General features: G+C 36.6%; 1 protein-coding gene across 50 annotated transcripts in view; it reads left to right on the plus strand.

Annotated features, from left to right (window-relative positions):
* Positions 1-12827, plus strand: part of Rims1 (regulating synaptic membrane exocytosis 1) — a 488347-nt gene that overhangs the window by 389268 nt on the left and 86252 nt on the right. For 43 of the 50 annotated variants that reach the window (XM_028868040.2, XM_028868004.2, XM_028868005.2 and 40 more), the window contains 2 exons: positions 4411-4523; positions 9783-9949. The exons of the other annotated variants lie outside the window; for them this stretch is intronic. In XM_028868040.2, coding sequence (XP_028723873.1) covers positions 4411-4523; positions 9783-9949 — 280 coding nt within the window. The remainder of the gene's footprint in view (positions 1-4410; positions 4524-9782; positions 9950-12827) is intronic. 50 annotated transcript variants of the gene reach the window in all.

Here is a 12827-nt window from a genome sequence, read left to right on the forward strand (position 1 = left end):
CAGTACTCTTAATCTCTGAGCCATCTCACCAGACTCAAATATCAAAAGTTAAGCTTGTGTTAATTTTTAGCTTTGTAGATTTTGAAATTGATATAGATTCATTTTTACATAAATGTAATTTCATGAAAACTTTAATTTGGAATGCTAATAAATCACACATAAGTATAACATGCAAAATATTTCAAAAATAGCATTGTCTTTGGAAGTGATATATAAAAATTTCAATATTCAACTAATGTTAAGAGTTGTTAATCTTTTCAATAGTACTTTTTAATGAAATAAATTTCAAAAGGAGGATCTGGAGACGGGTTAACATTTAAAAGTGCTAGTTGCTCTTGCAAAAGAATAGACTTTGGTTTCTAGCTCATAACTGCCTATGACTCCAGCTCCAGGTGATCCAGGGTCCTCTTCTGGCCTGTTTGTACAACTGAACATATATGCATGTACAAACACACACTCCCAATCCCCACCACACATACACACACACAAATAAATAAATAAATAAATAAATAAAATGATTATTTTGCTCCTTGGCTTTTAAAATACATACATACATAGGCAGAAATTCCCAAATGGTTTTAGTTTGTTTGTAGATTCAAAAATCCTGTCCTTCAATCATGCATCATTTAAAATTATGAATGAGGTGAAATCATTTGTACTTTTTCTATAGGTTAAGAATTGTGGGTCCATGATAGCTCAGTATGTATAGAAACTGGCTCACAAGCTTGACACAATGACCTAATCTGAATCCCCAGGACCCATATGCTGGAGAGAACTGACTCCAGTAAATAGTACCCTGATATTTACTCCCACACCATGGTGTACACACACACACACACACACACACACACACACACACACACACACAATTCTTAGCAAAGTACAGAATATTGAGGGGAATGCCTTTTAACCCAAGTCTTTATTGTTAGTACTGTAGAATATTTTCCATTAGAAAATTCTAGTTAGTACTTTATAAATTACATTTACTAATCTTGTCCTATGTGCTCCAATTGCAATTCTTTTTGTTGAGTTTTAGAAGAAGAGAAAATGTATCCTAAGTGTGGCTCCTAAAAAGAAGCCATGTTGTCCATTCTTAATGGTAATTTTGACAAGCATTAGTTTGAAAAAGATTCCTGAATTTGCCCAGAACAAGGAACAAGATATTGGTGTAAAGAAAAAGGATCTTCTTTAGTATAGGTCTGCACATCAACATATGCTTATATTAAGCCAGAGTTTATCCAACATAAGCATAAGACTAAGGCTATCATTACTGGGACAGATTTCAGCCTTTCAACTCCTCAGGAAAACACTAATAAAACTACAATGTTAACTACATCTTAGGAGCTACAGGAGATGAATTATTTAATGTACTGTAACAAACTTTAATGAGCAATCTACAATTATAGTTAAAGTAGTCTATAGTAAACTCCTTTTTCTTTTGAAAATGATATACAAGCTAAACTGCTGTTGAAAATAAATAATATTGCTATTGTCAAAAATAAGAATTACTTAATATTAATATACCACAGTATGAAAGATAATACCTCTGAAGACATTAATTTTTCTAATATTTTTGTAAATAAATGACAATTTGCCTTTTAATCCTTGTGTTAATTTAAATTGCTACAAACACTCAGAATGTCTTAAAATGTAAATTTAATGCAAGGATCTCAATTGTTCTATAAAATGCTTTATTTCGATTTAAATTTTGCTGTTAGAGTTAAAATTGATAAAAGAATAGAGCTCTTTAAATGATGAGGAATAATTGTTCTTTTAAAAATAAAATATTAGAAATTTTGATATGAGATTCATTTTTTATAGCTAAATAATTGAGGGATATTAATATTCCAAGGACAGAGTTTGCTTTTGGTTACTTCTGTTATTCTTCCTATTAATAACAGATATTAGTCGACTGATATTTTAAGGTTGAAGTTTGAGGAATTTAGCTTCATATATCGATAATCCATGTAGAATGTCATTTTATTTCACAGTGTGCATTTGAGAAATAAAAGTGTGCAGAAGAGTGAAATAGGACTTCCATACGCACCAAGGGTGTGATTATAAAGTAGCCATATACATATATATACATATATATACAATGTCATGTGATAACTTGTACAGTTATTTCATCATATTAGATTAATGCATAGTGCCATCAAAAAGAGGACACACAAAGGGAGTCTGAGCAGCACGACACCATTATACCTTCTGAATGCTCAAGTAAATGATCAGGCTTATGTGAACTTGGCTTCTGTTTGGAATCTGAGCTCAAGCAAATGAAGATGGCATGGCAGTTGTATTTGCTGGAAAGTTGAGTGGCTCTACTGGTGATCTTGGGTCATAATATTAATTTGGATGTTGCTATTGTCCTGGTGAGATGTAAACGTTGTTTCCTTAGCCTTTCTTGTGAGTAAGTGCAGTATACTGAGAGTTTCCGGGAAACTAGGAATGAAGTCCCTGAAAACGTTATATTCAGTTTACTTATTACTGGTATATTCGTAGGGTATGTCTTTAAGTTTTGCATAATGAGTATTAAAGTGCAGCCCCCATGAGGTAATGAAACCCTACATAGACAATGAGAGTGGGATGGCAAAGTTCACTCACTGAGACTGTTTCCAGGTGTTTCAGGCCTGTGCCTTCTGGGAAGGAATATTAAGAACTGCAAAATACTAAATGCAAATATAATAGAGCTTTGGTCTAACAAGTATTATAAAGGTTCTTTAAAAGTTAATGTATTTGACAAGGATATTAAACTAACATTAATTATCTATGAAAGAGAGATTACATTGTCTTGCTTTAAGCTTTAGTTATACAGTACAACTACAGATTGTTTTTTAGCTCCCTTAAAACTCAAAGCAAATGAAAAAAATTGATACCAAGTGGTATTTATGACAGAGGTGGAGAGCAGAGAGAAGATATACTTACATATGGCTTTCTGTATTGTTTATGGCATTCTATATACAAAAGTCTTAATTTTCATAACTTCATTGCAGTTCTTAAAAACTGTCTTACTATAGCTTACTTCATAGTGCTTCCTTTGGCTCTGTGTGTTGTCAAGTAACTAACCAACGTCTCAATGATTTTCCGCAAGCTTTTTGTTAAACGTCTTCTAGTTAAAAGCAACTACTGTGTATTGTCTCTCAGGACAACATTCAGAGCAAATGTGTGTCTGTCGTTGCTTAATTTTCAGAGCTGTGATGTAATGGAATGAGTCTGTCTAGTTTACTGACTTCAATAATGGAGAAGTTGAAATGGTGCTGGTGTGATTAAAATTATGACTCAAGTACTGATGCTGAGGTTTCAAACACATTCTCACATATGTACACATACACACATGCACACACTCCCGTACACACCTTAGCATATGCTTTAGAGGCTGAATGGTAAAAAGGTCATGTAGAATTTTTCACACACACACACACACACAATCTATTTTATAAGTATAGTTTAAACTTGTGTGAGAGGTTAAACACTCTAGTCAATAATGGATAAGCTGTAAACAAAACTAATTTAGGTCTCACTCAGCACAGTTACGAGCTTTTGAACGACATACACACAATTATAGTCTTGACTCTTTCCCCTTCCTTTGTAAAAACACAAAAATTAGAGAAAGAGTTTTCAAGCCAGATTATAATGGATTCTGACTTTAGTCAAATTGAAGGTTACAATCTTGCCCTCTAATCACACTTGCTTCTTGTCATAATAAAGCCTTAAGTAGAATACATTTCTGAACATACTATATTGTAAAAGAACTAACAAGTAGAGAATATCCTTTTCAAAATTTATGAGATTTATGTATGTGGCTCATGCAAGCTATAAAAGGTGGAAAGTTTTGCTTTTGTCTAAGTAAGTCCATTTGTATAGGCAGCAAATATTCGTCAAAAGCTGTTGGTCAAAATTCATGTTATAGGAAGGAATCCCTGCAGAGAGTAGATGATTATCAATAAAATGGTTTTCAAGAGACTTCTCTTTAGCTGAGGACGCCAAGTGGGTGTGCATGCATGCAAGCATGTGCATATGTGTGTGGCGTGTTCAGTATGCACATTTGTTCATAGCTAACCAGCAGCAGCTAGTGGAAAACACCATTTCACAGTTTAAGTTGATTCCGTGAAATCACTTCTACAGAGAGTTGAAAAATATTTCACATCAAATATGAAGAAATAGAGTGCTTATTTTTGTTACTAACATTTGTGTCCCCCATTCTGTGTACTTTGAATTGTGTTCACGTGGAGATCAACAGTTGTTAGTGCTGTCTATTCCACATTTTTTTTTAAAAACCAATTAATCGTGGTTTGGTTGTGAATTTTGTGTAGTTCAAATCAATTCAAAAGCTTTGAAATCTTAAAACCGGTCACGTCCTTAAACAGTGCTTCATGTGTTTTAATGCGCTTCCGTTGTGTGTTTTTGCAGCAAGCTTAGTAGTGGAGGAGCGAACCAGACAGATGAAAATGAAAGTGCACCGACTGAAGCAGACAGCAGGGTCTGGGTCTAGTCAAGAACTTGATCGCGAGCAATATTCCAAGGTAAAATGAGAAGTATCCAACCAGTAGTGTCCCCTTGAGAAGCAGAATATATATATGCACACACACACTAGGTGTGTGTGTGTGTGTGTGTGTGTGTGTGTGTGTGTGTGTCACAAAATTAGAGAGCACTGAGCATGTAAAGGAAATTGTCATTAAATCCTAGACTTGCACCATAGTTGCTCATACAGTTTGACAAATCTCTTCCACACCTTTATATCTTCAGAAGGTAAATTACATGATTGAGGTGTCATTTATTACATTTAATAATCTCCCTGACCAGAAAAGAATAGTGGTATTAAAGATGAGGATTGTCCTTAGTTACAATTGCGAAAGTAAGCAGGGTATATGAGGCCATTTGTCGATGAAATAGTAGAATGTTCATTTAGAGTATTAAGTATATTTATGTGGCATTGACTAGTGAATTAGTGACAGAAGCCATACAGTCTAACAAATTTGCTTATTTCCTTATCTGTCTATAGTAAAAAAGAAATGCTGTTTTAATCTCTCAGAAGATGATATAAGTGCTAATAAGTATTATTTTTAAGAATATACTAGAAATTCATAAATGTAGTAGCTAATGTTTAATTAAAATATACAGTTTTATACTCTATGAAACACATTTACATCATTGTCTGGTTTATTTTAAAATTTATATCAAAATAACATTAGTTTCTAGTTGGTTACATATCGATATTGGGAAGCCTTTTGGGAATAATGACCTATTAGAAATCTAAATAAGTACAAACTAAGCTTAAAATAAAGCCTCAAAGTTACTATTTTTTAAATAATCAAGTTTGATCCATATAGAGCCACTGGTTAATACAAACAGTAGAAGCAAAAACAAAATATGATTTATCATCTGTAATGTCCCCCACACCCAGCAGTTGGATACAGTGTATCATAATATCCCTGTGAGCAGCTGGATACAATGTATCACAATTTCCCAGTTTAGCAGTTGGATACAGTGTATCACATTGCACCTTAGATACAGAAACCTAAATGCAGCACTAGAGAAGTCCCACTGATTCAGGCATGCCACAAGGACTTATAGGCACCTTTTAAAAACATCAAATCAGTAAAGAGAAACAATAAACATACACACATGCTAAATAAAAACCTTCACTCTCTAGGAAGTAGATAAATCCATCTCTGCACATCTGTCTACTGGTTTATGGTGGTGGTCTCAGCTGAGCAGCATGCTAGCTTTTCTTTGTGAATAGCATCCTGGCCTTTGTTTGCTCACACTGCAAATTCACTAAGAATGAGACAACAGGATGGTTTTCCAGGTAGATTTTTGTTCACAGTTAGCTTCCGTTAGTTGAAATTTCCTGTTAGGGGAAAAGCTTCCGTTAATCCAGAAATCCTTTCTTGATTTCTTAACCTTCTAAAAGTTGAAGTCACATAAGCTGTTGGGGTCCTTGGGAGCTGGGAGTCTAATCATTAATCCATCCATCAGAAAAAAATCTGTGCAATGAGCTGTTCTAGACATCCCAAGTGTGAGTAGTTTTGTAAACCACCCTTCTGTAAGGTGCCAAATTCTCTGGGGAAAGCAAATTAGATCTTGGAAGGACCTCAGCCTTCTGTTTTAGTGTCAGCGATATTGCTCATTGAGTAAAGGGGCCTGCCACTAAGTCCAGGGACCTAAACTCAGTCCCCCAGAACCTACTGGGGTAGGGAAAAACCAGCTCCTGCAAGCTGTCCTGTGACCATCACATACTTGCATGCTGGTACACACACACACACACACACACACACACACACACACACACACACACACGAAAAATATTCTATCTCAACCTAAACACTTACCAACATTGTGAACCCCAACTCTCAAAGAGACAGAATTCATTTACCAAAATTAGTGAGTCCCTCACAGGGTGACTTGAGGCTTAGATACCACTTGATGCTGTTGTCACATCACCAAGTACACACTCCAGCCTAGCCTGTCCCCAAGCCTTGTATTCTCAATGGCTTTCCTTCACATTTACCTATTAACGCTTTTCTCTTTATTTGTATAGATACTCCTTGTCCCTATTTTATTGAATTTGAATATCTTAAAAACCAAAGTATTTTGGGGTGGAGAACTGGCTGAGTGGTTAGATCTGAAGCTCATACTGTTCTTCCAGGGAACCCACATCAAACATTACAACTGCCTGTCACTCCAGCTCAGGAAGGTGTCGGGAGCACTGCTGGCCTCCAAGGGTTCCTGCACACATGTGCACATACTCCCTCCCACACACAAACACATAACTGAAAATAATTTTCAAAAAAGAACAGCTTTCATTTTCGATATTTTAAGTTAACTTCAAGATGATATGATTCATTGTGAGCTCATCATACATATACACCAATGAACTGTGCTCACATTAACCTGTGTCTCCCCATGCTCGTCTCCTTCCTTCTCTCCAAGGAGCCCCTTTGCATTTTAAAATACTTACATATGAGGTATATGAATCTATATAAATGTAAATGTGAAAGGCACATCTTAATTTCCATCTGCCTGTGGGAGAAAAGACGGAAAACGTGACTTCACATAATGTATTTTATTCTCAATAATGGAATTATACACTTCAGTTATAGCTACATAACCAATAAATGGGAGATTAGATATCTTAAAATGGTTAAGAGTATTAGAAATGAAATTGTGTAATGCATAGTAACAATTGCCAGTTTTTTTCATTGATATATCAAATAAAAAAATTTATATTTACCACAACTAAAATATTTATATTCTAGGCCAATGTTTCTAATGAAGCTTTCATTAAATTTGTTTTACATAAAAGAAAAATAATTCACATCAATGAGTTGGTGGATACTAGCTGTTTCAGTTAGTTTACAACTCTTTCACATATTTTCAGGGAAGGGTTATGTTTTTTTTTCCCGAAACATTTAATTTTGTAAAGGACTTTTATTGCTCAAAAATAGTGTATTTTCATAAATGTAGTAAAATTTTAACTATCTCTTTTATGATATTTATGCACTTAACATATTTGATAAAGTAATTAAAATTCAGTACTGACAAATTTGGCCAAATAGTTGAAACTTCTTCAGCTGTAGGAGAAATTAGGTGGCCATTCTTAGAATACTTTCATTTACCAACAAAGCTAAATTACATTTTCCATGCTAAAAGATCACCAGGTAGATATGATCCTGAGACCTGTTTTCAAGCCTGGTCTTTCTTTAAAGGACTAAGTTGTCCCACTCTTCATCTTGAGTGGGGAATTCATATGGGCTCAGCTGCTTTGGAATCTTTGAAATGCATCATTATGGCTTTTTATTTGATGTTATTTGGAGTTAAGTGCTTCTCTGGTGGGTAGGAGTCGTAACTGGAGGATAAAGTCACAATTGGGCCCTCACTTTTTTAAAAGAATTCTGTTTCTATAATCCTGGAGCAGGCACCCTATAGTCCAGCAGGTGGAGGTAGTTGTTTATTATTACTCACTTTTAAAACTGTGAACCTATAATTAGGAGCTTACTCCTAGGGAAGGAAGCTTGACTTATTTCCCTGTAGGTTGACTAAGTAAATTCCTTCTGAGTGTATTTTATTCTTCAGTGTATAATAAGTGCATTTTGATGAAAATATTAAATTACTAAAGAAGAAATTTAACAAACCATGCTTGATGAAAAAAAGCAGGGCTTATTTCAAAGGTTAATGAGTTTTTGAAAATAAGTAAAAAAAAAAAAAGGAATAAAAAAGTAAACACAAAGTCTTTGATTTCCTTCAGTTATTGTAGGAGAAACTGTGATCTTAAAATAATTATGGTAATTATTATATATACCAGTATAGTAAAACATGTAATGATGTTTTCATTCTTTCTTTTATGGAAGAGCAAACATCTGTAGATTAGAAATGGTTCTGAGCCGGGCGGTGGTGGCGCACGCCTTTAATCTCAGCACTCGGGAGGCAGAGGCAGGCGGATCTCTGTGAGTTCGAGGCCAGCCTGGTCTCTAAAGCAAGTTCCAGGAAAGGCACAAAGCTACACAGAGAAACCCTGTCTCGAAAAACAAAAAAAAAAAAAAAAAAAAAAAAAAAAAAAAAAATGGTTCTGAAGGAAATTATTCTTGGACAGAACCATCTATCATATATGACACAGTTTGCTGGTGAACCAAGGTACCACATTACCTTGAATACATTAGTCACACGAATTTGAGACTAACTGCTAATTAGGCTCTAGACTTAACAGCATATGTGAATGTCCTTTGTGTTCTAGTGGGAATCTGTAGCTTTCAAAGGTAAACATCATTGTGATAAAACTTTAGAAAAATTTATTTTGTATATCGACCCTAAAATGTGTATTGTTATCATGATACAAAATGATAAATCCATACACATAAGAGGCAAAGAATTTAAACTAACATGCTTCAAGAACAATGTACTCTAACATAAAGGATTTTGAAATGAATGTGAGCACCATCTATGGAATTACTTGAATTACTTCTTACATTTTATTTTCTTACTTTTTTATATAAATAGATTTGGGTTTTAGAATTCACTTAAGTGGTAGATTTGAGAAACATAGTTCAAATTAATCAAGGTTTGTGTTATGGAGCACTGGAGGATAAGTGACTTCCCCAAAGATTAACAAGCATTTCACCCATTCGTTGCCCATGAATCTAAAATTCTCTTGCTTAGTAGGAAATAAGAGTGAAGGTACTATTTTATGTAAATGAATATAGTTCTTTTTCACTGATACCAAAGACAACAATAACTTAGTTATTAGTTGTATGTAGTTATAATAAAAACTTGTCTCTCTCTATAGTTTTAACACAACATATTGCATGGTCCATTCCAATAGGACAATAAAAATTGAGTAGAAATCAAAAAATTGATTGACTCCCTTGGTAAATTATTCATGGTGTCTTATTTTATCTGATGATTCCTAAATATTAGAAATGAAGTCCAAAAAGTAAAGATATGCAAGAGAAGAATATGAATAAACGTCAGTTTTAAGAAAACTGAGGAATGAAATTTCAGGTTCTAAGCATGTACACATGATTCATTGACTTTTTCCATGGAAGCACTTCAATTGTGTGTTCACTCTTCATAAATCGTGTCCCATCATTGAGAACACGCCCCATTTTTTATTAAGATTCGTGTATACATATCAATGCTGACATCAGCTTCCATCCTTCTCTTGACAAAAACTATCCTTTGACTTCATGTGGGTTAAGCAGTCATGAACCTGGAGGTCTGTGTCTCTTTTTCTTTGTTCCGTGACCCGATGTTGGAGCTCACCCTCTCTTGTTTTTAATCTTTAGTATAACGTACCTAACGATCAGTACAGAAGCTGTGATAACGTCTCTGCCAAGTCATCAGACAGTGACGTCAGTGACGTGTCCGCCGTTTCCCGAACCAGCAGTGCCTCACGCCTCAGCAGCACAAGCTTCATGTCTGAGCAGTCCGAGCGCCCCAGGGGTAGGATCAGGTGAGTGGGCCATGCTGCGTATACTAATTGGACCTACGTCCTTGGTATGGAGTGCCTCTAGCTTCCAGAGTATTCTTTGGAGAGTGCTGTTGAGATCATGTAATGGAAACATCTCATTGTAACAACTAGGTGGGGTAAGCCTGTACCGCCTATTCCCTGGTATCGCTCACAGAAGGCTTGATACTGTCCCAGTAAACTTCAGCTAATTACTGTCGTCAAAATTTCAAGAAACTGCTCAGGGTTGCAGTTGAAGGGGGTCCTCATAGTGCGATGTGATCAGCAGAGCATCTTTTAGTCCAGCGTTCGAGAGTTTTTCCTTTATGAAATCATATAACAAGTATTTTAGGATTTATCGAGAGCGTCTGTCGTAACTATTCAACCATATCATCAGTGTGAAAGTTTAGCCAATGAGTGAATATGGATGTGTGTGAACATGTGTAACTATGTATGTGTGCATGCATCTGTCATGCATGTCTACCTACTTTTATGGAAAAGTTATGGATTGTTTATTCCCCCGAAGACTATAGTTTTGTGTTTTTCTTTAACTCCTACTTCAACGATAATAGTGGGTCTGCTTTTAAGGTAGAGCATAGTGCCTATGAGAACAAAACATCCATCCCTGGTTCTCATTCTGTGAGTTGTAAGGCATGCGCACTGCTCGTTACACCACCAAGTGTTCTCTTGTCCTTATGTGACAAGTACCCTGAAGAAAGCCAAGTGCAAAGAACTTGAGGCATCCAGGTGCTGTCCAGTCTGAGCTGCATCAGTGTGCAGTTGCTTTTGCCTTTTCTTTTTTAAGCAGAAGTTTCTAGAATAAAACTGGGGAGTAGAAGGGCTTTCTAACTATGAATGCTAAAGATGAGAACAAATGCCTTTCTATAACTCTAAATCCCACATTTCCCTGCACAGTAAATTGTAGCCTGAAGTTGCCACTTGGATTTCCAAACCCCCTTACTTCTGTGCTGAGGGAAGAACCATGTTCTTTTTAGGGGTTTCATAACCTGATGATCTAGATGAGCAATGTCCAGGATTTTAGGAAGACTGGGGGGAAAAGGAAAAGAAACTGTAGGCAGTTTAACAAAGGGGCTGTGATTTTCTACAGAGTGTTAGGAAGAAAGGTGTGACAGTGCATGGGAGCCAGTGCTGCTCTGAGGGGAAAATCCCAACAATAAAGAAACACTTAGGGTTTGATTAAGCTGTGAGTAAAAGCACAAAGAAGGTCCCTTCGTTCTGACCCACAAGCTTCCTCATTTAAAACTGGTAGGGAGAGGAGTTCTTGTGAAGAGCTCACAGACGACTTCCTTCTTGGCCGCCCGTCTTCTCTAAGCTTCCTGTTTCTACTCTTCCCCTGCTCTGTGGCTTAAGACCCTTAATTACTGGGATTTTAAGTGGGTTATGGCAGCTTTGTCACTCATGGGATAGCTAAGTGAGTATCCCCTTTAGCTATGATGAGACCTACTTTTCTACTAACCCCAGGCTTTGCGCCAGTCTTCTGACTCTCCAAAGCTAGGAAACCTTTCATATATATTATTATATATTATTTTCTGTATATACCTACATACATGCAAAATACACATGAGCTGGGGAAGTGACTCCGAAGTTAAGAGCACTGGCTACTCTTCCAGAGGACCAGGATACAATTCCCAGCATCCGTATGGTGGTTCACAGCCTTTGGTCACTCCAGTTCCATGGAATCTGATGTCCTCTTTTGAACTCTGTATGTAGTGCACAGGCATTTGTGTAGGCAAAACACCCATACTATAAAATAAAATGTAAAGGAAAACATCAGTACACACACACGCACACACACACACGCACACACCATACTACATCACATCACATGACACCACACCACACCACATTGCTCTTTGCTGCCAACACCAACCCTCTCCGAAAAGCTTGAGATGGGTTAGTTTGCAATGCAAAGCGGCAACTAACTGGGAAAGAAATAGAAGGGACATGCGCCAGTTGTGGTGGGGAACGCTGGTAGGATTTGCTGAAGGAAGCAGAGGCAGGAGGATCACGAGTTCGAGGCCAGCCTGGGCTACAGAGTGAGTTCCAGGAAAGAAGCAAAGTTCCACAGAGAAACCCTGTCTCTGGGGGAAAAACAAGTGACAGGCAGTGTCTCCCGTGTATACACCTGCTGTGCCCACTGCAAACTCTATGAATGGTGACTGTTGATTCTTCCCGAATTTGTTTTCAGTAATTAACATCTTCATGGATTTTTAAAAATACTTTACAGTCAAAAACGCTATTGGAAGAAAGGGCAAAGTTGATCAGTCTCAGATAGAATATATTTATTATCAACCTTTTGAGTTCCTGTTAAAGAATAGAGTGCTTTATTCTTCTAAAGAGTGCATTGCAGAATAAGACTTAGGCCAAAACTCAAAGGGGATTTTAAGTTGTTATGCCTAAGGCTTGAACACTTTACATTCTGAATACCTGTGTACATCCTTGCCATTCTAACATGATGTAAAACATTTTCTTTTCTTTTCTTTCTTTTTTTTCCCCCAAGACAGGGTTTCTCTGTGAAACAGTCCTGGCTGTCCTGGAACTCACTCTGTAGACCAGGCTGGCCTCGAAAACACAAAGATCTGCCTGGCTCTGCCTCCCGAGTGCTGGGATTAAAGGCTTGTGCTACCACCCCCAGGCATTAAAGTTTTTTTTTTTCTTTTTTCATTTTTTATTTAAGATTTATTTCTTTATTATGTACACAGTGTTCTGTCTGCATGCCAGAAGAGGGCACCAGATCACATTACAGATTGTTGTGAGCCACCATGTGGTTGCTGGGAATTGAACTCAGGACCTCTGGAAGAGCAGCCAGGATTCTTGACCTCTGAGCCATCTCTACAGCTGTAAAACATTTTCTTATGTGCTA

Source organism: Peromyscus leucopus, chromosome 16_21 (genome assembly GCF_004664715.2).
Source record: "Peromyscus leucopus breed LL Stock chromosome 16_21, UCI_PerLeu_2.1, whole genome shotgun sequence".
Lineage (NCBI taxonomy): Eukaryota > Metazoa > Chordata > Mammalia > Rodentia > Cricetidae > Peromyscus > Peromyscus leucopus.